Here is a 27,556-nt window from a genome sequence, read left to right as displayed (position 1 = left end):
ACTAGAGCTTCTTTTCAAGATTTGAGGAGTTCAGTTAGACCTACACAGGGAAAGCAACCGCAGACCTCAATGGGCTAGTTACCCATTGTGTTTTGGTTTGGGCGGGTGCCTCAAATCAACTGTTATGCTTAGGCCAATCTAGAATGCTTAATGATTGTACCTGTAAAAGGCTTACAAACATTACAAATTATTCAGCATATGAAGTTCCTTGACATTGAATGTGCAATACCAGTCAGAAATTCCTCAAATAAATGCTTGTATTTGATAGATCCAGAGGAGTTAGCCGTGTTAGTCTGCAGTAGCAAAATAGCAAAGAGTCCAGTTGCATCTTTAAAACTAACCAACTTTATTGTAGCATAAGCTTTCGAGAGCCGCAGCTCTCTTCGTCAGATGCATCATCAGCTTTCAATAACCACAGCTCTCTTCGTCAGATGCATCGTCAGCTTTCGAGAACCACAGCTCTCTTCATCAGATGCATGACCATGCATCTGACGAGAGCTGTGGTTCTCGAAAGCTGACGATGCATCTGACGAAGAGAGCTGTGACTCTCAAAAGCTTATGCAACAATAAAGTTGGTTAGTCTCAAAGGTGCTACTCAACTCTTTGTATTTGATAGGCAATCTAGAATGTACTAAACCCACCAACAAACACCACCCCACTGTTTTATGGATTAGGAAAACGGAACAGTCAAGAAAATAATCAGTCAGATGACCCAGAATCTGCTGGTGACCCTTTCTGCACGGAATCAGTACCAGGAGATCCGAGAGAAGTTCCGCCAACCCGTCACCGACAAAGGCCCAATCCTTAAAACGAAGCCTCAGTCATCGCAGAAGGACATTCTGAGCATCTGCTGTGATCCGTTAGTCCTTGCCCAGCAGCTAACACATATCGAACTGGTGAGTGGGTCTTCAATGGCCTTTTTTTAAATATAATGTTTCAGTCAAAGACTTGATGGATTCAAGGCGGACTGTGTTTTGACTGGGCCTCCTCTGAACTGCAACCCAATGTCTGAGGAAAGCAACTCTAGAACTTCTGAGGGTAACGGAGGAAAGGGACACTTGCAGCTAGAAAGATAATGGCTCCTCTGGAGGAGGAAGGCATCTCAGCCGCAGCGCTGGGCACTCTGAAGACCAGTGGAGGCCTGGAGATACCCCAGAATTACAACCCATCTTCAGACTATAGGGATCATTTTTCCTTGGAGGAAATGGCTGCTTTGGGTGGACTCAATGGCGTCACACCCACTGAGGTCCTCCCTTCTTCAAACCCTGCCCCCCCCAGTCTTCTCCACCCCCAAATCCCCAGAAATTTCCTAACCTGGTGTTGGCAGCTCAGCTAGAACTACATAGAACTGTTCAGATTCCAGCTCACACCTGGTATATTTCGAACTCTTACTCCTGACCTGGAATACCTTAAAATAGGGAAAGGGGAGTCTCTCAAGTAGAATACCTTTAATTTGCTAACTCTTCAAGCTTTCATTCATCCCCTGTTTGTATTCCCTATAACCACCATTGCACTACAGGTCTTGGGGCAGCCTCCTCATATTTCATGACACTTTCTCTCAGAGCTAGGCAAAGACAACCATCTAGAGGAGGCTAATAGAAGTGGAAATGTTTCCCAGAGTCTATTTCTCCCACACATCAAAAATCCCCCTGCACTGAGCCTTAAGCTAATCTGGAGTGTGTAGAAGTGAAGACGCAGCTATTTCAGTCTTGTCGAGGAAAGTTTTGCCCAGCTGCCTGATCCATTTTGGCCCATCCTTGCCCTTTCCACAAGCACCGATTGAGACATTGCAAGATTCAACGGAGGCGATACAAAGGTGGCTACGGAAACAGGTCACAGGAGAGCTGGTTATGGTTTCTTGGTATGGGTCTTTGAAACGAAAAACTGACAAGCCCACAGGAAGGACCCAAACTCTAGAACAAAGCAAAACCTTTTCCATTCCAGGGCCCCCAGTGTGGTGCCTACAGGCTCCACAGTGCCCGCCAACACCTTTCTTGGTGCCCACCAAGTGTTTTTGAAAAGTGGGTGGGGCCAGGTAGGGTTGTTGCCCAGCTGGGCTTCAGATTGGTCACTGGCTGTGGAGATTAAAATAGCCTTGTTTCATTTGGAGCTGCCACCATGGTATTTGTTTTATTCTCTCTCACCCCAATTTATTTTTAATTTACCCCTCTTCTGCATTTGGGCTTTCTCTGTGGTTGGCTTCCCTTCCTGCGATGGCCATTTTATGGTAGCGCCCATCCCCCTGTGTTAGAATTCCAAGGTGCTCAGAAGCTCAGAGTGTTGGAGATGCCCGTGGGCCTGCTCTCTTCTACGAGTTTGAATGAAGAGGTGGCCTTTTACAGGCACAAAATTGCCAATCCACAGCTCTGCTCTTTTCTTCTACAGGCTCAAAGTTGTAACCTTTATCATCTTTTCTGTCTCGCTGTGTTCAGGAGAGAGTGAGCAACATTTACCCTGAGGACCTCATGCAAATTGTCAGCCATGTCGACTCTCTGGATAATCACAAGGTGTGTACCCAAGTGCGAATGGAATGGCAACAGGGCATAGACAGGGCCACAGGTAAAACACTCCTGTGTGCAAGACATCTAAGAGTGTGCAAAATACAAGGAATATTTAGACCACAAACTTACTATGCTACAGTGCGAGATTAGCTGCTGTGGCTACCCCTATCTCCCTGCAAATTTGAGAACTTGTTTTGTAAGAGTGCTAAGGATTGTGTTAGAGTTCCCTGATGTCTATCGTTTAGGTGTTCCCACAGAGGGAAGTACACTCCCTAAATTTGGATCAAATGTTCAGAAGGGAATCTAAAGGCTTATCTTGATAGTGCTGCAGTATGTTTATCAATTTTCAACTGGTTACTGATTTCCATAGCCTTTCAAGAAGTTTAATGCTTTAACTCCTTTTTAAAAAACCGTTCCCTCTTTTGCATCCCATGAGAATCAGAGGCTGCATTGGCATGGGGGGTGAGTGGCAAGGGCTGGAAAGTGGGCCAGTTTGGTGATTTTATCAATGGCTATTAACCACTTACTTCCCAGTAAGTACCAAATCCCCCCTCCTGATGGGAGAACAACAGGACCTGGTGTGAGTTTGCGGACGAGTCTGCACTGGGAGTCCACCAGTTCACAACTCCATCTCTTAGCCGCTGTGGCACATTAGCTCAAAAGTGGTTTTTTTTTTTCAAAATTCGAACTTGTTGCCAGGCTTCCCATGTCAATTAGTTTGCTTTTCCGAGCTCTTGCCAGCAGGAAGCCAAACAGTAGCAAAGAGTAAATATTGCATGGTGCATGTCAAGTGATTTACTCTCCTGAGAATGGAATGCAAAAAAGTAGCAGTATTATAGCCCACAGGCTTTAGCCACTTAATTCAGGAATGTTTTCCATGCGTTCTGGACTGGAAAACAACAGAACTGCAGATTGCTGGCGGGGCGGAGCAGCATATCAGTCCCTGGCTAGGCCTGCTGCAGTATCTTCTTTGCTAGCTGTATTACATTTTTACTCACAGCCCAGACTTACTGAATGCCAAACCAAACCCCACTTTCATGCTTCACAAGGTTTGAGTGTCAGGATCCACATTTTTTTTTTATTTTGGGGGGCCCTGCAATGGCCTCTCACATGCTCCCCTTTCTCTCTTGCATGACCAGCAGATGTTTTCCCAGCTGTGCAGGGGGAGGGCAACTTGCTCTACAAGCAACCCTCTCGAGGTTGAAAGAACAGCTAAAGGGCACCCTAAGTAGCAGTTCCTCTCTGCAACTTAGCAATTATGGTCAAGGAAATCTCCTTTAAGACTTGGTCTGTCTAGACATAATAACTAGAAAAAATTAAAGACTATAATTCACACAAGTACTTATTATTTTGAACTTTATGTCTTGCCATCCTTAAGCAACTGGGCAATAAATATTACACAATATTAGTTTTTAGCTTCCCTTCAAGGTGAAAGACAATTACAGGTTTTCAGTTGATAAGTGCAATAAGTAAGTGAAAGAGAGTATATAACATACTTGTGTGTTCCTGGTGACGCCGGCAGTAATTAAGGTCCTCACTACAGGCAGGCATGAACCAAAATACAAACTGAAGTTCATCACAAACTGGGCCAGTTTGTGGTTCACAAACCAGTGGCCCATGGGAGCTCGTTTCTCATGAACCGTGACAAATTTTAGCCTGGTTCATTTGGTTTGTATTTCAGTTCATCACTGCAGACAGCCTGGCGCCAATCAATCAGTTTCATAGGCAAGGGGGGGGGCTCTCTGCAGACCTTCTGCTGACCCAGCAGTTACGTTTTCACGAACCGAACAAGCTGGTTCATGAACCAGGGCAAGTTCATGAAAGTTCGTGGTTCGTGAAACGCGATGAACCACGAACTGCCTGGTTCAGAATTTTCCCAGTTCATGCCCATCTCTAGTCCTCACATAAGAACCAGTGGGGTGTAGTTGTTACGAGTGTCAGACCAGGATTTGGGAGACTCAGGTTCAAATCTCGACTGCACCATCGAAGCTTACTGTGAGACCATGGGCGAGAGACACCCAGTCTGACCTACCTCAAAGGGTTGTTGCGACAATAAAACAGAGGAGAGGAGAATGGTGTAAGCCACTTGGGTCTCCATTGGGCAGAATGGTGGAGCATAAATCAAGTAAATAATTTTTTAAAAAATATGCAGACCATCTCTTAAAATGCATTCAGGCTTTTGCACCCAGTCTGAGCAAGCCATATGAACATTTTTTCCCCTAACATCCCCAAAATGCAATTCCTTTCCACCTTCATGAGTACCTCTTGAAAAGAAAACCATTGGAAATATTGTTACTTTCTTCCTCTTGTTTTAGTCGCTCAGATTCCCTCCCTCAGGAATCCAAGTTCTTAGGGTACTTCCATACAACCCAGAAGGTCAAAAAATCAGCACACATAGAGAGAGGTTGAATATGGTTGTGTTGTATATCTGAAAACCGTATTTTAAATGTTATGTGATTACTGAATTTTGGAAGTCCCTGTAATGTGTATCTTTCAATTTCTTTGAATTGTAACTTTTGCTCCCCTTCCCCTTTTCCTTTATGGACCCCCTTATCTGTTTTGAAAAAATAAAATATATTTTTAAAAAATCATTACATGCACTGCCAAAAATATTCTGATTACTAGAAAGATCCAAGACCGGGCTATTTTAAAATGTAATTTTCTAAACTCAGGACAGAAATTCACCCTGTAAAAGAAAGCATATATGGGAAAAACTACATATGGGGTGGAATTTGGGACTGTACGGATTCTGAAGTCCTTGAATATGTCCAGAAACAGCCAGGAATATTTCTCAGGAGCAAACATACCTATTTCAAGGATTACATATTTGTGCTTGCAAAACACAAATCACTTCCTCGTGTGTGTGTTGTGTTCCAGGAAAGACTTGCAGTCCTGTTTTAATTGGTGCTTCAACAGTACTCATGCCGCACCTTTTCTTTTCCAGTGCCGAAGCGACGTTATGAAGACCTACAACCTAGAAGCCTATGACAACTGGTTTAATTGCCTCAGCATGTTGGTGGCCACAGAGATTTGTAAGGCAAGTACAGACAAGCAAGTGAAATGGGTTCATGAATTAGCTGGCTTCCATACATGTGGCATGTCAGATTCTGGAACAAGTAGTTCCATGTTGACTTGGCTGAAGGCTAAGCTGCAGCCTGCAAAGTAACTCCTCTGATCTGTTGCCTAACTTAGGAGCATGCATGACTCCAGCCTAAAACAGTCTGTGCAGAGAGTTTTCTGTAGGCACTAGAAGTCAACCTCTGTTTGGATATCTGCAACACTCCATTTGGACATTGTCTTGGCAGCATGATTGCCTCTTCTATTTAGCTCCATTCCATGCTACACCACCACTGCAGCCCTCTAGGGAGCAACAGCCCTTGGCATGGCAAAGTCCTATGTGGTTTTCTCTTTCCCAAGTGATATCATTCTATGACTTCAAAAGGCCAGAAATCTGAGCTGAAACTCACAAAAATAAACTCAACATTCTACATTGAAACAATTAACATAAAACTCATAGATTACAAGGAGGGAACACCAGCTCAGGAGCAGTACATCAGAAAAGGATCTCAAAGGTGCAGTCGATCACAAGCCAAACAGCTATCAGAAGTGTGATGCAGCTGCAAAAAAAAAAAATCTAATGCGATTTTTAGCTGCATTAATAGAAATTTAGTACCCCAGTCATGGGTAGTACTCATTCTCTCCTCCACAGTAGTTAGATCTGATCAGGTGTACTATGTCCAGTTTTGGGTAGGAATACTAAGTCCAGTTTTGTAGATAGGCTTGGAGGAAGGCAATCAAGATATTTGTGAGTTTGGAAACAAGTTATATAAGGAAATTTGGAAGGAACTGAGTACATTTAGAAAAGGCAAAAGGAAGACAAGGTTATGCTTTGCAGCTACCTTAAAGGTTATCACATGGAAGAGGGTGAAAACTTGTTTTCTGCTGGTCCAAAGGACACAACAAGATCTGATGTGCTTGGTAAATGTTGGTTGAATGTTAGGAGAAAATTATTAATGAAGAGAGCAATCTGACACTGGAATGCCTCCATCACTGCAGGATTTCAAGCTGAGGCTGGACAGGTCTAATTGGGATTGTCTGCACTAAGAAACCGAGCATTTGGTTTCAATGGTGTGTGATTCTCTGATCTGTTGCCAGCAGTGTGGGAAGGAGACATGGGGGGGGGGGTGGCAGCCATTCCACACTGGCTGATGTATAAGGGACAGAAAGTGATGTAAACACACACCATGCTTGGTAACAAACAGTGCAGCTCTGATCAAGAACACACACTGTGGAGGTGTGAAGTGGCTGTGGTTTCCATAGCAATCACACTGCAGGCTGTGCAAAAGCTACTTCCAAAAGGTGGCACTGTCAAAATTTAATTTAATTATTCATTTGTACCTGTTTCCCAAAAGCCGAGAAATGAAAAAGAAGGGGAAAGTGTGGGGTGGTTGTGGGTGTGCCTAGGGTCGGAAGTAGGAACACAAAGGTTCCTTTTAGCCATTGTGGCTAATAGTCATGAACCACTGCTTAATTGTTTCCTTCTCACAGCAGCATACATGTTCTTCCCACCTGCCCACCCCACTTGACTATTTAGCCTCACAATAGCCCTGTGAGGTGGGTTAGCCTGGGAGCCCAAGGTCACCTCGCGTACGGACAGCAGGTTGGACTTTGTCCAAGGACAGCCACGGTCAGCCTTGAAGCTCATGGTTGCAGTTAGCCTCCTGCCTCTCTCAGGGTGCTTGGGGATCTAAAACCATCCCAAAGCTTCTTGGAGGAAAGGAGAGAGAGAAATTTAATAAGGAGATACAAATTACATGGTACAGGCCAACAACGTGCAATCATTTCATTCACCAGGGAAACCAAGTCAGCTCTTCAGTTGATTGGGCTTGTGTCTTTGCATATTTGGAGCAGATTTTAATCCTGTATGCAGAGGCCAGCAATATCCCACACCAGGCTGACCGTTTTTAAAAAGCTGGATCTCAGCTCTTCAATTGCCTTCACCAGACAAACCTTGCCCCCACTCTGCAGTCTGCTTGATTCATGAGCTCCTCTGGAAAACATATTTGGTGCATTCCGTCTTGGACTGATGCCCCGCAGAGTTTCTGCTGCAGTCTAGTTTCCAAAGGGGAGCAAGTTGGGGGGCATCTGTATAAAGTTGTGCTTCCATTAGTCGCTTGTCAGGTTTCCCTCTTTTTTGCTCCAATCGTTCACAGGCCTGGTTAGACACAATCTCTTGGGAAAGCATTTTTGCATGTTGTGTGGAATAAGATGGTGGGCATTTATGCTATTTTCCTTGTTTCAGCCCTTGGCAGTTGCCGTCTCCCCATGTTGGTGCTACTGGAAGCCTTTTGGGGGCTTAAAAAAATCAGTAATTACTATAGTATTATCATGCTATAGTGCTACAGCAATTACCATTACCATTTTTTTAAGCCTGGTGGGGGGCTGAATCAAGGAAAATGCAGGGGGGAACTGCTATACGGACCCTCTTTTCGCTGCTGCTGCTACAAATGCCTTGCAGTTACAGCAGCAATGAGAGCTACACAGAAACTTTTTGCCCCCTGGAAGCAACCTTTGAGGGCAGAATGTTTTAAACCAGTTTGATATTCTGCTTGCTAGAGCCGCCCCCCCTGCATTCTTTTTCATCTCTCACAAGGAAATGAATTCAAACCCTGTTTTTCCTGACAAGCTCTTCCCAACATCCCAATTGTTATCTTACATAAGGCTGTGGAATTCCAGCATGCCATAAAAGACAAACATTGACATAATTGCCCAAAGATACTTGGGCCTCCTTTTTAATTTTAAAAAAGTGGATCTCAAGCTCAGGTAACTGAAGGGAGGGACAGACTTACAGGGGGCGTTTCATCGGGGCAGTTGCTCAGGAGGGCCTGTGGACGTCAGGAGGAAGCGGAACCGTGCTCCAAGAGTTCTGATGGCACAGCAGGGGCAACTCGGCTCAGTTGATCCGTGGCAATGCAGGAGGCGGGAATGGCTGCACTGGGCCAACCTATTGCCAGCCAGGTTAGAGCCAAGCTGCCCCTAGCACTGGCTCACAGCATGACACGGGCCACTCAGCTTGACGTATTCTGGGGCTATTTTCAGTCCCCATTCAATCCCTGCCTGATGGTTCCTTCTGAAAACAGCCAGCTCATAGCACTATGAAAGCACACCTTAAACTGTGCCATCATGTCACAGCTGACTTATGGCAACCCCTCATGAGAGCCAGTTTGTGTAGTGGATAAGAGCGCAGGACTCTAATCTGGAGGACCAGGTTTGATTCCTCACTCCTCCACTTGAAGCCAGCTGGGTGACCTTGAGTCAGTCACAGCGTCTAGCTGTCTCAGCCCCATCCACCTCACAGGGTGTTTTGTTTTGGAGATAATCAGGGGTCATTTCGTAGAAAAAGAGCTGGAGGAACTCATTAACATAGCTCATTAGAATAACTCATTAGCATATGCCATGCCCCTTGACATCACCGGAAGTGTCATTGGCATAACTGATTTGCGTATGCCACACCCCCTGACATCACCTATCCTGGCTGTTTTGGACCCAATCCTGGCCATTCAGGGCCAAAATTGGGCCCAAAATGGCAAATAGGAGCTGAAAATGGCTGAAAAGGGCCCCAAAATGGTCAGGATCGGGCCGCTGCTGAGTGGGAGACTGATCCACCACCCATCAGAGGCCCGATCCAGGTCGTTTCAACCCCAATGTAGGCTGAAACGGGTCCAAAATGGCTGAGTCAGGTGGGCAGGGCCACCTGACATGTGACCTCTTTGGGGAACTGCCGGAACTGCGTTCCGGCGTGTTCCCCCTCAAAATGAGCCCTGGAGATAATAGCATACTTTGTAAATCGCTCTGAGTGGGTGTTAAGTCATCCTGAAGGGTGGTATATAAATTGAATGTTGTTGTTATTGTTATTTCCAAGGCAAGAAAGGAGCAGAGGTGGTTTGCCATTGCCTTACTTTGCATAGCAACACTGATCTTGCTTGGTAGCCTCCCTTCCAAATACTAACTAGGGCTCTCCCTGCTAAGCTTCTAAACACAAATACCCTTTCCAAATGAATGCTCCAAGTTTGGAGTGATTAAAGGTGTTTCATTTTGCAAGTGCCTCTCTTTGAAAAAGTCTCTTTTCCAAATTTCAGGTTGTGAAGAAAAAGCAGCGAACGAGAATAGTGGAGTTTTTTATTGACGTGGCAAGAGAGTGCTTCAACATTGGAAACTTTAATTCCATGATGGCTATCATCTGTGAGTACTCTTCTGTAAGGCTGCTAGCCAGCACCTAAGGGTGAGAGCGCCAGCGAAGTGGGGTATCAGAGCCAAACGACATGTCACAGCAACCCAGGGCCACCGACCCCAGTTTGGAGATTTCAGATGCTTAAAAATTGCCACAAGAGCCCGTAGCATAGGAACACGATGCAATCTTGTTTCCTCCCCTGCATCAAGTGCTGAAATAGTCATGGAGGGGGAGCGGTTATTTTGGCACTTGAAAAGCTCTGGGGAAGGAAACAAGATCGCATGGTGCCACTGTGCCTTGTGGCAATTTTTAAACAGCTAAATTCTCTAAAATGGCATTAGCAACCACGGGCTGATTGGACCTGTGTCCACCGTAATGCCTAGTTTAGTCCCGAATGGAGAAAACTCTCACTGAGGAAAAAGGCAAAAAAAAAGAGGAAGTGTCTTTCAAATGATCAACACAAAGAGGGCTGGGGATAAAGAGGTGGGGAATAAAATAAAATGTAGCCTGCAACTGTATATAGGGATGGGACCGTTTCCTACATTACGCAGCAGCAACCCAGGTTTGCCACCTAAAGTATATTGATTAGTGAGCTAAAGGCAAGCCTAGCTCCCTAATGCGTGCACGAGAGACAAATCTGCAAAAACAAGTTTGCCCTCTCCTGTTGCTTACACGTTACACTTTATAACATACATTTAAAACAGTGAAGGTGTACACCTTAAAAAAATCACTTGTGGATAAACCCAAAGACTAGGTAATGATATTTTGAGGGATCATCACGCTGTTTAAAAATGAAAGCATTCTTGGCTTTCTAACTATGAAGGCTGGCACAGGCCACACCAAGAAATCTACGTGGAAACACATTGCAAGATTATTTCCCACAGTAGTTTTCTCCTTCCCACGCAGCCATGGTCAAGGGATATGTTAGCATTTGTCCAGTACATACAATTTACCTGTGTACAGGGCTAGCACAACAGAGAGGACACAGAAACAAGCATACTGGATCTGCCCCTGCTTGTGACTCAGCAAGCATGCTAGCCCTCCTCCACATTTCCCTCTATGTGCACATACAAGTGTGCCTCTGTTGCCTTTACCCCTATTGTCAGGAATAAATGGATAAGTATCGATCATGGGATGGATCCAACAGACACAAGCCTGTACATGGGCAAACACATGTAAGAGTGAATGGGGAGGGGCAGTATGTTCATTCCCCCTGTTTGTGTGTTGGCCTTGTAGACAGATATATTGTGTGTACGGAAAGCTTGTAACTGTTGTTAAACTAAGAGTTATCTAGGGTTCTAGCTGGTTAAGAATTCTGGTTAAACGGGGAATCAAAGGTAGGCTTAATGCCAGTACTGATGTAATGTTTAAGTGAAGTTGTTGGTCCAAGAGGAATTTGGTCTGGTAGGAAGAAACACTTGATCCGGCAGCCTGGACCTCCCATGTTAGATCTGTGTAGTTTGGTAATACAAAACAAATAAAATTGGTTCATTGTTGATGGTAATGCAGGCGACTGCATATCTTGCACAACATGAAAAAGGAAAGACCATTGCCGCATTTTTAACAATGTATTTTCTGCAGAAGTCTGGAATGAGAATTTATTTACTACCAACATTGCTAGAAACCTCTTAAGAAATCATGCAAGAATATTTTAGATCATTTGCTTAAATTTTTCCATTTGTTTTCACTTTGTTTTACAGCTGGTATGAATTTAAGCCCTGTGGCACGGCTAAAGAAAACCTGGTCCAAAGTCAAAACAGCCAAATTTGATGTTTTGGAGGTAAATATTTTTGTGAACTGCTACAATGCAGAGTATATAGCAGTATACATTCAGTAATCGCTTTCTGCCCTGTATTGTGAGAGTGAGGGCACTGAAAGAAAGCAAAGAAACCTATAAACAAATAAGGCATTCCACGTTAAGATGTATAATACACTAATTTTAATCCTCTTTGAATCTTAGAATGATTTTTGCTTATCAGTCAGTAGTTTGGGGCTCACTGGCCAGAGCTCTAGAAGGTGGAAGCACTTTTTTACCGAGCAATTGCGCATACAAGTGCCTGCACGTTTTCCCCATCACTAATAGCTACTTAATAGATTATTATTTTTTAAAAAATTAGAAGCTGAACGTTCAAGGGAGGGACTTGGAACGTCCCTGAAACAGATGGGGGCCTCACAGTCTCTGCCCATGTAATGGCTCCAGCCAGGCAGTCTCCTCTTCACAGATAAAGGATTGATAGGTGGAGAATTTTTGGAAACCCTTTCTCTTCATTCCTAATTAAAGCCTGCCATCTGGTGGAGAAGAATAATCCATATTTGACAACACCAACTCCTCTTGGTATGCCACAGTAAAAAAAAAAATGTCTATCTAGGCTCAGGCGCTTAGTAATGTACAGCAATAGCTTATTTGAAAGGGAATAAGAATACTTTTCTTAAACACTTCAGGAATGTTGAAAAGCACCTTTGCCATTTTAGTGATTTTTCAGGGATTGTAAAAAGAAAAACAAAAAAACAAAAACTGCAAATAGCTTCACCATTTCAGAATGAGGGCTACTGGGGATATTGTACAGGATTGTCTATGTGACTGATGCAAGAAGCATTGCCTGTATTCTCAGCTGCCCTCAGTGATGGAATTATACAGCCAGATTTGATTGGCTACATAGTATTGTGACACCAATTAAAGTTGCCAGATGACTACTGGCAACCAGTAGGAGATGGAGGTGGGAGAGACCTGGCAAAATGCTGTCATGCATCATCATGGCATCACTTCCAGCAGCATAACTGGAAGTGACCTCACCGCATCACACAGTGCTCTAGGATTTCTCAAAATCTCTATGGTAAAACCCATAAAAATTGGGGAAATCCCCAGAGCGCCACATGGCATAGCAATGTTGCTTCTGGGTTTCTAGATGATGCCCCCCCCCCATTTGTACCATCACTATTTCATTGAGCACTGGTGGGGGAATGGGGAATGCTAGTGGGGAATTTGTTGGTCCTTGCTGGCATCTGGCAATTCTAGTCACCACAATGGTCACTGCATGGCTACAAGACTCAAAGAAAGTTTTTTAGTGCAATAGTTTACACACCCCTGAAAACTGGAAGAGGGGATCATTTGGTGCAGGCAATGTTTATTCCCTTTCAGTATATATGAACAGGTTTTATGCAAAGCAAATTCAAACCTATCAGTTCAATTGAGTTCTCTGCATTTAGGAAAAGTTTGGCTGTGGATTGTGTATGCTGCTCTAATCATTGCATCACGTTTACTATGCGGTTTGAGAACTTCATCACCTTAATGGGTTGGTACAGACAGAATATTAATTCCAGCTAAAAGTTCAAGATCAGGCTTTAAGATCGCTACGCCTCTTTCTCCCCTATTACAGCCCTTCACATCTCTCAGATTAATTCCCCCAAAGGCTTAAGCCATGGTCAAGATAAAATTTACACTGCCTTCCCCATGGGTAACTCTGACCAAAGTTCCTACCTTTACTAGGGTTTGAAGCAGATGCTGGTTAAAAGTGTTCAGCACTGTTAAGGCTATTGGGGGAAGGACAGAGGAGCATGGGCTGCTGGACTTCCTAACTTTGTGTGAGAAATTGGATTGTAAGGTTTGTCCTGCCCTGTATGGGTTATGTTCTACCAAGCCTGAGAAGAGCATGTACATTTCAAACCACAAAGCAGTACTGTCATATCTGTATTCAGTCATGCCATGATTGACTGTATGTTGTAACCACAATGCTCATTATTAACCTGATGTATTCTCTCCTTAGTACAAATGTTACTTTTTGAGACCCAGAATGGGCCTCTCCTGTTATCTAATAGAAATATGCTCCTCTAAGCTAGCCCTGACCTTGGAGCATCCAGATGCCAACTCTTGGTGCTTCACCCAGATGCTGGGAATGTATGATTGTATACTGAATGTCTAGCCATAACTAAAAAGGGTTCTCACAGGACCCGTGTAGATTGCGCGCCAAAACCTTAACAGTTATTAGAGCACGGGAAAATCAAGTATAACATAGAACTGCTTGCCTTGCCTTATCACTTCTACCAAGCTCCGTGATGGAGTTCAGACCTGAACTGTCAAATCCTATATAAAGCTTTTCTACTGGAACCAATGTGTGTTCACTGGAGAGGGGCTGAGGGATCTATCTTCCAGGAACTGACATTTTGGTAGAAGTCCCTTCGTTTTTTTCCCCTTCTTGACTCGCCACTTCTGAGAACTACATACCAGCATCATGCCGTATGATGTAGACTCAGAGGAGACAGAGCCTGAAGGGCTCCCACCAATTTCTGAGCCCCAGCTGGCTCTCACCTCAGTGGACTGGGTGGCTGGGGACCCTACTGATTACTCAACTACCATGTTCAATGCAAACCCCAATGTGATGGAGAATTTCGGAGCAGCCGGGACACTGTCAACCTATGAAGAATGGGGAGCAAGACCAAAGCAAAGCACCACTCATCGAAAATGGACCCAAGCAACTTCATAAGAGTGGATGCCGCAATGGTCAATAACCCTAGAGACTAAAGACAAAAGACTAAGGTGGCAGGGAACGCTGTTTCACCCTGTGTCGAGTAACTTCGGAGCCCCTGCTGTCCCAACAGGCTTGATGGAACATGGGTTCTGGTTGGGGAGTACACCGGGAGCACAAGTAAGATTGGTGCACTGGTCACCGAGTTGGTACTTCCTCGATGGAGCCTCATCTTGAGACACTATGGTACGACAGGGATCACCGAGGATGAGGAAACCACGGATGAGGAGTCCGGTGAGTCGGAGTCACCATACGATATCATAGAGGAAGAAACACCAGAGACAAGAGAATTGCAAATTATGAGAGCTGAATTGGATGAATTCAGGCGAGATATGGAGACCTTAGTGCAGGACCCGCGGAAAATGGTGATGGGAAGTGAAACCCACCCAGTCACAGGCGCAACGGGATTAGAACCAGCACAGACAATGGGGGAGGAAGAGCTAAACCCTCAAAGAAGTGTCCCGCTCCCTATCCACCTGCAACAAGTCAGGCCCCCTGCAAGTTTTACCATAGCACGGCAGCCAGTATCTTCCCAAGTCTGTTGGACCACAGGACTACAGATGTTCCCTGCTATTACCCAACAGGGAGGCATCAACATGCCGACACAAACCACCCAAACAAGTGGATTACAAATGGGACCTGCTACCACACAGCAGATTGGATTACAAATGGGTGCTGCTACCTCACAGCAGAGCGGAATACAAGTACCTCCAATTGGGAGGGCACCAAAGGATATATCCCAGTGAGGAGACCAAAGATTCGCCCTGACAACCCAACTGACTAGCTCTATGCTAGGAGCCGCTGCGGCGGTGCCACCATGGAAACCAAGACGCACCCAAGGGCCACCTGTGAGTGCTCCCAGGTGAGCATCACTGCAGGATCCAAGGAACCAGGGAGCTTTGGGAAGACCCCAGGATCAGAGAATGGGTGCCAGACCCATATAACCCAGGAATGTCAGAACTCAAGTGGGCCAACATCATTTCCTCCCACCACCAAAAGCTCCAGCCCCAGGAAGGCCAAGACAGCCCCCGGATGCTCCACTGCCATGGTACATCCCTCCCCTACAACCCCTTGTAGGGTTATCTCCATATCAACCTCACATAGGACCACAACAGGGGGGGCCTGTATTACCACCAGCCAATGGGTGGCCAGTCCTTCCGCCACTGGGACCCCAAGATGCACAAGCACCAGGTTACTCAGTGCTGGTCACGCAGAGAATCAATCCCAGTTGACTGAAACTAGAAGCAAGTTTCAAAGAGGCCCCAGAGAAATTGGCATTTTTCATGGTACAGACTTAGGAATTCTTCCAGAACTGGAGCCACCTGTTCCCCAACTAATACAGTCATGTAAGTCTCTTGGCGTCGCAAATGACTGGGTTATCGGCTGATTGGTATGTGACCCTTTATGAAGTTGAGACGCCTGAACTAGAGACCCTTGATGCCTTTGAGCAAGCGTTGAGAGCACAATTTGAAGACCCCCTCGAGGAAGAGAGGGCCAGAACCAAAATTAAAATGATCTGACCAGGACATAGGCCAGTGCGCAAATATGCAGCCAAATTCAGACGGTATGCCGCCAAAGTACATGGAAGGACCAAAGAAATGAAGGTAGAGTTTTTCCAGGATAAACTAAGCACCGAATTGGTTGCAAAAGCCTTAGTGCAAGATGACCCCGACATGCTACTGGGGTGGATTCAACTGGCATGTGAAGTTGAAAACCGGGACCAGATAGTGAAACTCAAGATCACGACAATAAGGAGGACTTAAACCGGCGCGCCCAACCATAGGAGTTAGAGACAAACCACTGCCTAGTTCCCCAAACCCTCCAGTTGGAGAAAGGAGTCTGTGCAGGCAGAGAGGGCAATGTGTACAATGTGGGGGGGTTGGACATTTCACAGCAGAATGCCCAAGCAGGAGAGGTCCCCCTAGAAAGCCCCAACCTCCATGAAAGACGCCGCCATCTACTAAGCCGGCGCCAAAGAAGGCTTCCCAGAAGTGAACCAAACCTGAACTGGGCCTGGAAGTCGCAGAGGAGGGCACCAAGGCAACCCTTTGAGGAGGAGGAAGGGCAAACCACCTCACAACTGGGAAACACCCACGGCCTGCCATAAAGAGGCCCCGACGGCAGGTCCCAACCCCACTAACACCAAAGGTGAGACATAAAGGGGTCCTACTTTTTATGCCAGTGACTTTAGTAAACCCAAAAAGGGGAACTCACATACATGCACAAGCATTAATAGACTTGGGCTGCGGCTGAGATTTAATAGCCCCTGCTCTGGTGACAGGCCTGGGACTAAACACAACAGAACTAGAGCAACCTATTGTGTTTGAGCAAATGGACGGGTCCTAAATGAAAGGGGGGCCTGCTAACTATCAAACAGAACCCACACCCATGGGCATGGGAAATCACTGGGAATCCAGGACTTTCATAGTAAGCCCAGCCACTACCTATCCTTTGGTACTAGGGATCAGAAGGCTGTGGGATCATGATCCCTAAATCAACTGGAAGACAGGATTGTTAATGTTCAAAAAAGGGGACTGTCAAGCACACAGATGGGCTCCGGAATGGGGCCAAAACGCTCCCCCCCTTAGAACCAGTGTTGCTGACACAGGAGCAGATGGAACAAATCCCCCCAGAGTATCGGGATCTGAAACAAGTGTTCGAAGAGAAAGAGACCAATGAGCTCCCTCCCCACTGTGCAACAGATTGCACTATCAAACTCATCCCAGGGGAAAAACTTCCAAAAGGAAAACTATACTCAACAAACAGAGAAGAGCGGAAAGAGCTCAGAGAGTTCATTAACAAAAACCTGGCGTGAGGATTCATCCACCTAGCCAGCTCCCCCCATGCTGCTCCAGTCTTGTTCCACAAGAAAAAGGATGGGGGTCTGAAACTCTGTACAGACTACAGAGGAATAAATGCTGTTTCCGTGTCAAACACATACCCCCTACCCCTCATCAAAGATTTGCTAAGCATGGTCACCCAAATCTTCTCTAAATTGGACTTGAAAGATGCTTACTTCCAGCTAAGAATGGAAAACTGCTTTCAACACCCCTTTGGGGCAATTTGACTACCGGGTCATGCCGTTCAGACTTCAAGGGCTCCTGGTGTTTTTATGAATGTAATTAATGAAGTACTGCATGAACACCTGTACAAAGGTGTGGTTGTTTACCTAGAAGACGTGTTGATCTATTCTCCCGATAAAAAAATCACTTGTCGAACTGGTCAGGAAGGTGTTAAAAGTCCTAAAAGACAATCATTTGCCTGTGAAGCTGTCCAAGTGTGAATTCCGTAAAGAGGAATTGGACTTTTTAGGCTACAGAATCTCTGGGGAGGGGTTGAAAATGGAACCACCAAAAATTCAAGCAGTACTGGGGTGGGAAGCCCCCCAGACCAAGAGACAGTTGCAATCCTTCCTGGGATTTGCAAACTTCTACTGCCCCTTTATTAAAAACTTTGCCCAAATATCCCTGCCACTAACTAACTTGCTCAAAACCAAAGGAAAAGGGCTACAGGGGACAAAACTGAGTGCAAAGTAGAATTGGTCACAAGAATGCCAGGATGCATTCGACCAGGTAAAAAAAGCATTCACTTCTGAACCGGCTTTATAGCACCCCAATGCGAACTGTAAATTCATTGTGCAAGTGGATGGGAGGAGTCTTGTTACAAGCAGATGACGCAGGGAAACTCCACCCCTGTGCTTTTGTGTCCAAAAAGTTCTCTGAAACTGAACGCCATTGGGCAGTCTGGGACAAAGAGGCAGGAGCTATTAAATTATTGCTGTCTACATGGAGGCACTGGCTAGAAGGAGCAAAAGTGCCGTATGAAGTGTGGACCTATCACAAAAACTTAGAAGCTTTGCACAACCTCCACAGACTGGGTGCTAAGCAACTGCAGTCGGCGTTCTTCTCCAAGTTCAACTTTACGTTGAAACACCTCCCCGGCAAAACAAATTTCCTAGCAGACGTGCTTTCGCGCATGCCTCAACATGAAAGCAAAAGGAAGGAGGTGATCGACACTGTTTTTGCCCACTCAATTGGGAGGGGCAGTAACTACCCGCAGCCAAGTGCAAAGCAAAACCCCTCAAATGCCTGACCTCTCCGAGTGGGGGGGGGGAATTAAGGCAGAAGTGGAGAAAGAGGGGGAGAATGTGCCAAAAGCCAATCTGAAAGAAGGGGAAGATGGCAACTGGTACAAAAACAACAAATTATACATCCCAGCCAGCCTTAGAGGAGAAGTACTGAAACAATGCCACGATTCTCCATTGGCTGGGCATTTCAGATATTTGAAAACATTGCACCTGGCGCAAAAAACCCCCCGCTAGACCCTGGTCAGTAATCTCGATTGACTTTATCACTGACCTACCCCCTCCAAAGGAGAATTCGGTAATCTGGGTGGTGGTGGATTTGTTTTCCAAACAAGCTCATTTCATACCCTGCACCACCATCCCCACAGCAAAGAAGCTTGAAGCTTTGTTTATGCAGCACGTCATCCAGCTGCACTCATTTCCTAATAAGGTCATATCCGACCGTGGAGTACAATTCATTTCCAACTTCTGGCGGGAGCTACTCCAATCAACAGGAATTGAACAAGGACTTCGCTCCGCCCATCATCCAGAGACTGATGGACAAACAGAAAAAACCAAACAAGTGTTGGAACAATTCCCAAGATGTTACATTAATTATCAGCAGGATAATTGGAGTGATTTTTTGGCTCCCCCTTCAAAATAGCACAAGGCTATGAAGGAACAGCGATGCCTTTTGCTCAAACCCCACCATCTCAACAACCAGATCTGGGAGAATGGTGGACTGCTCTAACATCCTAATGGGAACTTATTCAAAAAACTCTAAACAAAGCCAAAGAGGATTATAAAAAAATTGCTGACAGAAAATGCTCTACCCTCTGGAAGCTTCAACCAGGAGACTTTGTATATATCTCCACAAAAAACCTGAGGGTGGAGCAGCCTAGTAAAAAACTGGGGTGGAAATTCTTAGGATCCTTTCCTGTGAAGACTTATCAATGAAGTGACAGTAGAGATGGAATTACCAAAGAACTTACATCAAACCCATCCAGTCTTTCACTTCAGTCTTCTAAGGAAAGCTCCCCCTTCTGACAAGTGGCATCCTGAACAGGGAGCCCCTCACTGCATCCTGGTGGATAGCCAAGTTCATCATGAAATAGAAAGCATTCTAGACTCTAAGCTCAAGCACAATCAACTGTATTACCTGGTAAGGTGGAAATATTTTAACCCTAGTTACCAGGAATGGATTAAAAACTCTGACATGAAGGCCCCTAGACTCATCAAGAAATTCCACGAACTGTATCCTGACAAACCTGGGCCCCTGTGAGAGGAGAAGATCTTTGAGGGGGCAGAATGTCATGTCTGTGTTCAGTCATGCCATGATTGTCTGTATGTTGTGACCACAATGCTCATTATTAACCTGATGTATTCTCTCCTTAGTACAAGTGTTTCTTTTTGAGACCCAGAATGGGCCTCTCCTGTTATCTAATAGAAATATGCTCCTCTAAGCTAGCACTGACCTTGGAGCATCCAGATGCTAGCTCTTGCTACTTTGCCCAGATGCTGGGAATGTATGATTGTATACTGAATGTCTAGCCATAACTAAAAGGGTTCTCACAGGACCCGTGTAGATTGCGCGCCAAAACCTTAACAGTTATTTGGGCGCAGGAAAATCAAGTATAACATAGAACTGCTTGCCTTGCCTTCTCACTTCTACCAAGCTCCGTGATGGAGTTCAGACCTGAACTGTCAAATCCTAAATAAAGCTTTTCTACTGGAACCAATGTGTGTTCACTGGAGAGGGGCTGAGGGATCTACCTGCCAGGAACTGACAAGTACACTGCTATGAACCCACTGAAAAAACTGTGCAGGTATAGGTTTCTGACCATAGCACCAATATCCACCACTCTTCCCCTCCAAGGGTATACACAGCAAACCTAGATTCTTCAGAGAGTATGAGAGAGCGAGCAATATGCAACAAACCAATTTGGCTCATCAGTTCTGGTGGTGCACCATGGCTTTTTGGAAAACGTTGCAGTTGAAAAGACATAGGATTGGAGAAAGTGTGAATCACAGAACGGCTTGGACCCGTCCAGCAGTGAGGTAGATGCAGGAGGGGATAGGTGTACCTTGTGTGGGATGGCAAAAAGTATCTCAAACCAGGCCTCTGTATCCTCACAGATGACAATTTTTGTGTTTTATTCAACAGCATCACATGGACCCATCCAGCAACTTCTGTAACTATCGAACAGCCCTTCAAGGAGCTGCACAAAGATCCCAGACAGCACACAGCAGCCGGGAGAAGATAGTCATCCCCGTTTTCAACCTGTTTATTAAAGATATCTACTTCCTGCACAAAATACACACCAACCACTTGCCCAATGGCCAGATAAACTTCAAAGTAAGCAAGCTTCTGTCAGCATAGAATGAAGTTACATGCCATTAAGTGTTGGGTGTTGCAAGTATTTTAAAAAAAATTATCCCAGTAAAACAGAAGGAGGAAGTCTAGGCACTGCAGCATTTTAAAACCAGTCTGTTTGCTTTGCGTGCTTTCACGACAAGTGTGTCTCCACCTATCATGGGGTGCTCATCACAAGTTAGAGCAGGCAACTGATTAAAACAATTATCCTCGAATTAGCTTGCATTTTAACAGGACTTAAAAGTCAGGCCTATTATACAGAAAATCTATTTCTGCAACATTCCTATTATGAGACATTAAAAGCAGCTACTGCACAACGTGTTGGTAATGGAGGTGAGGTATCTCTATACCTGCTTATCTCTCAGGGCCAAGCTAGAAGTGATGAATTACACTTGAACGGCAAGTGAACAGATTCACATGTATTCCTCCCTGTTCACTTGCGCTTCACTTGCACTCCACTGATCGAGTGAAGTGCAAGTGGAGCGCAAGTGAACAGGGAGGAATACATGTGAGTCTGTTCACTTGCCATTCAAGTGTAATTTGTCATTTCTAGCTTGGCCCTCAGTCTATCCTAGCATAGATCAAAACCAACACATCACACAAACGTGAAAGAAATGGGCGAGAAAATAAACTTGACTCTTGCCATTATTGTCTGCTTTGATTATTTGAACAAAAAGGATCATAAAATATGCTAAGATGGAGCTAATTGGCATTCAATTGATGTCATCAAACATAGAGGGCTTGAGAAGATTTTTCTCAGGGAGGAAGCAGCGGGGGAGGTGTTATGTTTCCATCCCCGGTACAGGAAAGAGCTGGGTTTTTTATATATATATATATATAATTTTTTTTAAGTGTGCCTTCTCAACAGAGGCCCACCTGAGCCAGTTCACAAAATAATAAATAAAAACAACCACAAAATTATAATTAAAAAGCCGTAAAAACAAATCAGAGGTATTAAAAAACAAAAACATCCAGCAGCCTAAAATATGATACTCAGTCATAACACAGTCCTCCGGTGCTTAAAGATGGAAACACTCAGGTAAAACCCTCAAAGATAACATTTGGGGCTGGCACCTGAAGAAATGTAAGTTTGACATCCAGTGATACAGGTTTAATTCAGTGATTGCATATAAAATGGTGCCATTTGTTGTTTCTCTCATACAGAAGTTCTGGGAAATCTCAAGGCAAATTCATGACTTCATGACATGGAAGCAGGTTGAGTGTCCTTTTGAGAAGGATAAGAAAATTCAGAGTTATCTACTCACAGCACCTATTTATAGTGAGGAAGGTAAGACCCTTCTCCCCAGTCATTGCGAAATGTGACCATTTTCTACTCAGAAACCTTTGGTTCTGTTCTCTGGATTGTGTCACCAGTAAGTGTTATTTATGTTGGATAAAACATGAAATCAAAAGAGTTACTTGCAACCTGGACAGGCCAATTAAAGCAGTAACCTGACAATATTCTAAGATTCCAGTCCAGTGTATAATCTTCCACAACTGGGACTCTGATCTGAAATAGGCAGACTTATGCACACACAGATGGAAAAATGGTATCTCTGAATTTGTTTTTCTCTTCTGGGTCCAAACCTTAATAATGAGCATTTTTTTAAAAAAATCACACGTTTCCTTCAAGCAGCTCAGGGGTGGTGTATATGGTTCTTCCTTCCACATTTTATTTCACAATCCCATAAGAGTTAGATATGTAAAATCTCTGGTAATCTTGAAGCCCTTTGCGGGAAGATATATTATTGATCCTTGGGATTGGGGGGGGGGGGGGACAAATTTTGGAAAAATCTTACTTGCTTCTCAAACGTAAACCTTTTACTGCTTTAACAACCTAAATACCTAATTGATAACTATTTGTGTATAACATTGTACTATTTGGAATATTTACAGAATTTAAAAGCTGTGGTTTTCTACAAGCAAAACTGTAAATTCACCCAACACTTCAGAAAATGCTACTAATGCCCACACCTTATGGCAACTTAGCACTTATATCTTAGTCTTGCTGTTTTGAAACTGTGAAAAAATTAAAAACTGAAAACAAAAGGAGGTATATGATTTGGATAGTTTCAAACAGTCAAAACAGGACTAGTGGTTTAGATATAGAATTGAAATGTATGAACATTAGAAACATTGAACTCTGAGAGAGAGTTCACTGGAGAGAATTAGTGGAAGAGAGCCAGAGTCCAGTAGCACCTGTAAGACTAACAAAATTAGTGGTAGGACATGAGCTTTCGTGAGCTCTGAAGAAGCTGTGGCTCACGAAATCTCATACCCTACCACTAATTTGGTTAGTCTTATAGGTGCTACTGGACTCTGGCTCTCTTCCACTGCTACAGATAGACTAACACGGCTACCCATCTTGATCTGTCTGGAGAGAATTAGGTCCATTTAACAAGCTTATCAATGAAAATATTATGTATGTCTACAGTATATACAGGAATCATTTTCTAATGACACAGATTTTTTAAAATAAAATCTTCACAGTAAACATTTTAAGGAACAATGTGTCAGAAAAAGAATTTTACTAATTTAAAAAGAAAAAAAATAGTAGTCTCCAAAATTTCTAGGGGTTTTTCCTGTTGGAAAAACTGAAGGAAAATCTTTGGGGGGAATATGGGGGGTGGTCCCCTCCAGATTTTCCATGCCTTCACATCTTTAGAGGTAGGGAAGGCTGAGGGTGTTATGGACTCAAGCCTACCCAGCGCATATTATGGAAGAGTAGGGATTTGAATCCATGTCTCTGACCCTAGTCCAACACCCTTGACCACTGCATCATACTGGCTACTTAGAGCAAAATTGTAATTGCATGAAGAACTAGCTTCAAGAATCAAGAGCATTGTCATAATAAAAAGAAAGCTATTAAATGTCTGTCTGGCTTCCTCCCTCAGCTTTGTTTATTGCGTCCTTTGAAAGTGAGGGTCCAGAAAATCACATGGAGAAAGATAGCTGGAAGACGCTCAGGTAATAATATCCTTTTTTTAACCTCTTGTTTCTGTACATATAATGAACTATTGCATATATCAGTGGGCTTACAAAATACAAAACAAGAGCGAGCTACATATTATGCAGAACGAGACAGTACAGTAAGGTAGAAGAATTCTGGATTGCTCCTTTAATGGTGATTTAACAGTGGTTTAAAAAAAGTCACTGTATGTGCACAGGGAAAGAAGTTGGAGAAAAACCAGGGAAAGTTCAGTTCTACATGCCTCCTTTTCTTCTGTGGAACTCTGCAGAGTGAGAGAAGCAGAATGGAATCCGAATCACTGTAAACTGACAATGCGGAAAAGGACCACTGTTAGTTCAAGGGTTGCCAGGTCCCGTTACCCTCCCGGCGAGAGGTGGGAGACCTGCATTTACTGTTCTTGTGGCAATCCTCAGCTGAGCTGAGCAATGACATTGCTTGCAGGAAGTGACATCATCGCGCAGGGCATCTTGCTGCCCCTGGAAACACTCCCGCACTCCGCAGCAGGCTGCTGTCGGCCCGTTTGGGGCCTAAATTGGCCCCCTGTGAAGCGCTAGAGCTCTGCAATGTGCCAAATTGGGTCTGTTTGAGGCTGAAATCAGCCTACTGCAGAGCGCGGGAGCGCTGCCAGGGCAGTGTGACATCATCGTGCAGGACCCTGGAGTATTTCTGCACTTTGCAGCAGGCTGATTTCAGCCCCAAATGGGCCCGAATTGGCCCGCCATGGTGCGTTCCTGCATTCGCCACCACCCAGGAGAATGCATAAGAGGCATGTTCCTCCGCCTTTCCCGCCCCCCCCCCCACTAACTGGGTAAGCAGTGGCAGGGGGTGGAGGGTGGGTACAGGACAATCCCACGCCTCGAGCGGGGGACTAGTAGTAACCCTAGTTAATACAGTCAGAATCATTCTGGCTTTTCAGCTACTTGAGGTAAGAGCAGAGCTCTGATCTGTGGTTAGTTTTCATCATCTAGGCTGAGGGTTGGCAAAGCAGTCTGAAGGAAACGAGTACGCAGGACAACCTTGGTCAAGGCAGCGAGAACAAGGAACTTCGTTCACCAGGCAGGAATTGCTAGTCAAGGTTAAAGAGGAAGACAGTCTCACAGCTTGGCTCTACAATAAGCGACAAAAGGAACAAACCCTAAGCATGGTCTTGATTGGACATGATTACCTTCATGTAGCTGCCTTCTTTGACTTAAGATGGGTATATTTATTCGTGGCAAAAACGATAATTTACTGATTTGATCTTTCTCTTTTCATCTTTAGAACAACTCTGCTCAACAGAGCCTGAAGTTTTGGACTTTGCTCCAGATTCTGAAGCACACACTAAGGACATTATTTTTAAATCCTGAATGACTCAGTTCGAGACAAGGAAGGCCTCACTGGTTGGGGTCTGTTTTGTACATACGATACCTTTTGGCTTACAAAAGAAAAGACGTGCTCAATATTTCGCATCGACTTTAAGGCACTTAAAAATGAAGGATTTTGTTTTTTAAACTATTTAAAAAAAAATCAAGGGCCGGGCCCTGTTCTCAGAGATGAATTGGATAACGGGGAGAGGGGGGAGTGTCCATGGAGACGTCTCGTTCAAATGACATCCAGATCTTTATTTTCATGTTTGCTCACTTCCACACCTAATACACGCACACTCTCAAAGGGATCCAACACATACAAGCTCAGTGCTCCAGTCCGCCTTGAATCAGAAGATAAATGTCATAATGCAGGCTGAAGAGCTTGGAATCAACAAGGTTTCCACAGACCTAAAGAGGTATCAGGTAATTCCCCACCACTACCATAGGTGTGTGGTGCCCTGACCTGGATAGCCCAGGTGAACCTGATCTTGTCAGATCTCAGAAGCTAAGCAGGGTCAGTCTTGGTTGGTAATTGGATGGAAGACCTTCAATGAAGACCAGGGTTGCAGAGGCAGGCAATGGCCAACCACCTCTGTTAGTCTCTTGCCATGAAAACCCCACCAGGGGTTGCCATAAGTCAACTCTGACTTAAGGGCACCACACACACACACACACGTAGGCTGAACCATTATGCTAAATCAGCTATAAGCACAGAGGCCTTGTCAAACTTGAAGCCTGCCCCGTTCCCAGCCTTTTGGGAGGGGAGCCCAAGTCCCCTCCCATTATTTCCTTGTGGCATCTGATGAAACTATTGTCTGTGAATACGTTAGCTTGTAGTGCAGCAAGAATCTGTCATTTTTACTGCCAGAGATTTAATGCCACAGCCCTTCTGAAATAGATCCCCACAGCCGTGGGACTGCCCCTCTTCGCTTTCCATTCTTTCCCTTGGGGATGCTTCCCTTCTTGCCTCATTTTATGGAGCAACTCAAAACAGTGTTCTTAGGGTCCGTAGATACACGGCAGCAGAATCAAGTGGTATGGTTGTCCTAGAGTGGGGGCTCTATGTTCAGATAGAAAAATCACGTAAGAGAGAGAAGGCAAAGCTAAACTTTTCTCCTCAATATTTCAGCTTTATATGCAGCAAATTTATTTTCATCAGGAGCATTCAAAGATACAGCCTCATACCTCTTTAGGCTGCAGGTGACAAGACTGGGCCCAGCTTTACCCAGCTGCTCTTGGCAATGGTCTCTATTTACCCGCGGCTGCAAGGAAACAGTTCGGCACAGGGACTCCTTGTCTCCATTAGCCTGGCCTTAAACCACTGCAGCTGCAGAGCTGCTTCCCTCTTACATCAGATAATAGTGCCTTACAAGGTACTGAAGTTGTTTAGCGTACCTTCCTTTACAGCTTTGGTGGGAAACAAGCAAAATAAAGATATGGATGTCTTTTTTTGAAAAGAAGAAGAAAACCAGCTAGATCTTTGTAAATAAACTGGAAGATAACAGCACATCAACAAGAGTATACCTGTCTACATAATAACGGTGCAGCAAGATTTATTTTTGTTTACAAGGAAAAATGGGAAAATGGCTCGATCTCTCTTTTTCCTCAGCCCCCACTTTTACTACTTCTGAGAACTACTTAGTTTACATTTTGTTTATCAGGGATTTTCGGGGGGAGGAGAATCAATGCATACAATCATTACAATCTTGTCAAAATTGGCAATGGTTTGTGTTTTAAAAACTAGCTCTGGATAATAAATACTGATATTGGTGGCAAAAGATAATGTGTTAATAACCCAGCTAATGTTTAAAGGTGGAATTTTTAAAGAAGACTCTCTGACAGGGTGAATTCAGGTTGAAGATAATACCATCATATAAGCATGGGTAATGTTTAGGAAAATAGATTTTTTTTTTTTAGGAAAATAGATTTTTATTTAATAATAACCATTCTACAACAACATGTTTAGGAAGCTCTCCTTGGTGAGCATGTTAACTGTCGGAGTTATCAACTGTACTTTTCCCCAGTCCCGTCACTGATACCAGTAATCAGGGCTTTTTTTCAGCGGGAACATGGTGGAACGGAGTTCCGGAACCTCTTGAAAATGGTCACATGGCTGGTGGCCCCACCCCCTGATCTCCAGACAGAGGGGAGTTGAGATTGCCTTCCGCGCTGCTTGGCGGCGTGGAGGGCAATCTAAACTCTCCTCTGTCTGGAGATCAGGGGGCGGGGCCACCAGCCATGTGACCATTTTCTCCGAGGGCAACCCACTGAGTTCCACCACCTCTTTTCCCAGAAAAAAAGGCCTGCCTGTAATCATAACATCAGCATGAATTCACCTTTCATTGTCCAACTTCTGTTGAAATTTTGAACCTTGTCATTGAACTGATGGGGTGGAAGGAACCACATTTCTAGTACAATTACAGCAGTATGTTATGTTTGGTTCACACATACATGGGGCATCACTTGGTTACTTAGCAGTGCACGTCTGAACTGACTTTGTCAAAAATATTTCATTTGAGTTGCTCACCCAAATGATCATCTTTTGAT

General features: G+C 44.5%; 1 protein-coding gene across 1 annotated transcript in view; it reads left to right on the top strand.

Annotated features, from left to right (window-relative positions):
* The window catches only part of RASGEF1A (RasGEF domain family member 1A), a 65,884-nt gene extending 38,792 nt beyond the window's left edge, over positions 1 to 27,092 (top strand). Inside the window, exons 5-13 of the mRNA XM_054984166.1 lie at positions 675 to 896; positions 2,433 to 2,507; positions 5,446 to 5,538; positions 9,641 to 9,743; positions 11,433 to 11,512; positions 20,483 to 20,674; positions 21,857 to 21,980; positions 23,587 to 23,659; positions 24,924 to 27,092. Coding sequence (XP_054840141.1) covers positions 675 to 896; positions 2,433 to 2,507; positions 5,446 to 5,538; positions 9,641 to 9,743; positions 11,433 to 11,512; positions 20,483 to 20,674; positions 21,857 to 21,980; positions 23,587 to 23,659; positions 24,924 to 24,948 — 987 coding nt within the window. The 3' untranslated portion in view covers positions 24,949 to 27,092. The remainder of the gene's footprint in view (positions 1 to 674; positions 897 to 2,432; positions 2,508 to 5,445; positions 5,539 to 9,640; positions 9,744 to 11,432; positions 11,513 to 20,482; positions 20,675 to 21,856; positions 21,981 to 23,586; positions 23,660 to 24,923) is intronic.
* Positions 27,093 to 27,556: the final 464 nt, after the last annotated feature.

Source organism: Eublepharis macularius, chromosome 6 (assembly GCF_028583425.1).
Source record: "Eublepharis macularius isolate TG4126 chromosome 6, MPM_Emac_v1.0, whole genome shotgun sequence".
In the NCBI taxonomy this organism is placed as follows: Eukaryota; Metazoa; Chordata; class Lepidosauria; order Squamata; family Eublepharidae; genus Eublepharis; species Eublepharis macularius.
The sequence above is the reverse complement of the archived record's forward strand: the minus strand, read 5'-3'. Positions and strand labels throughout refer to the sequence as shown.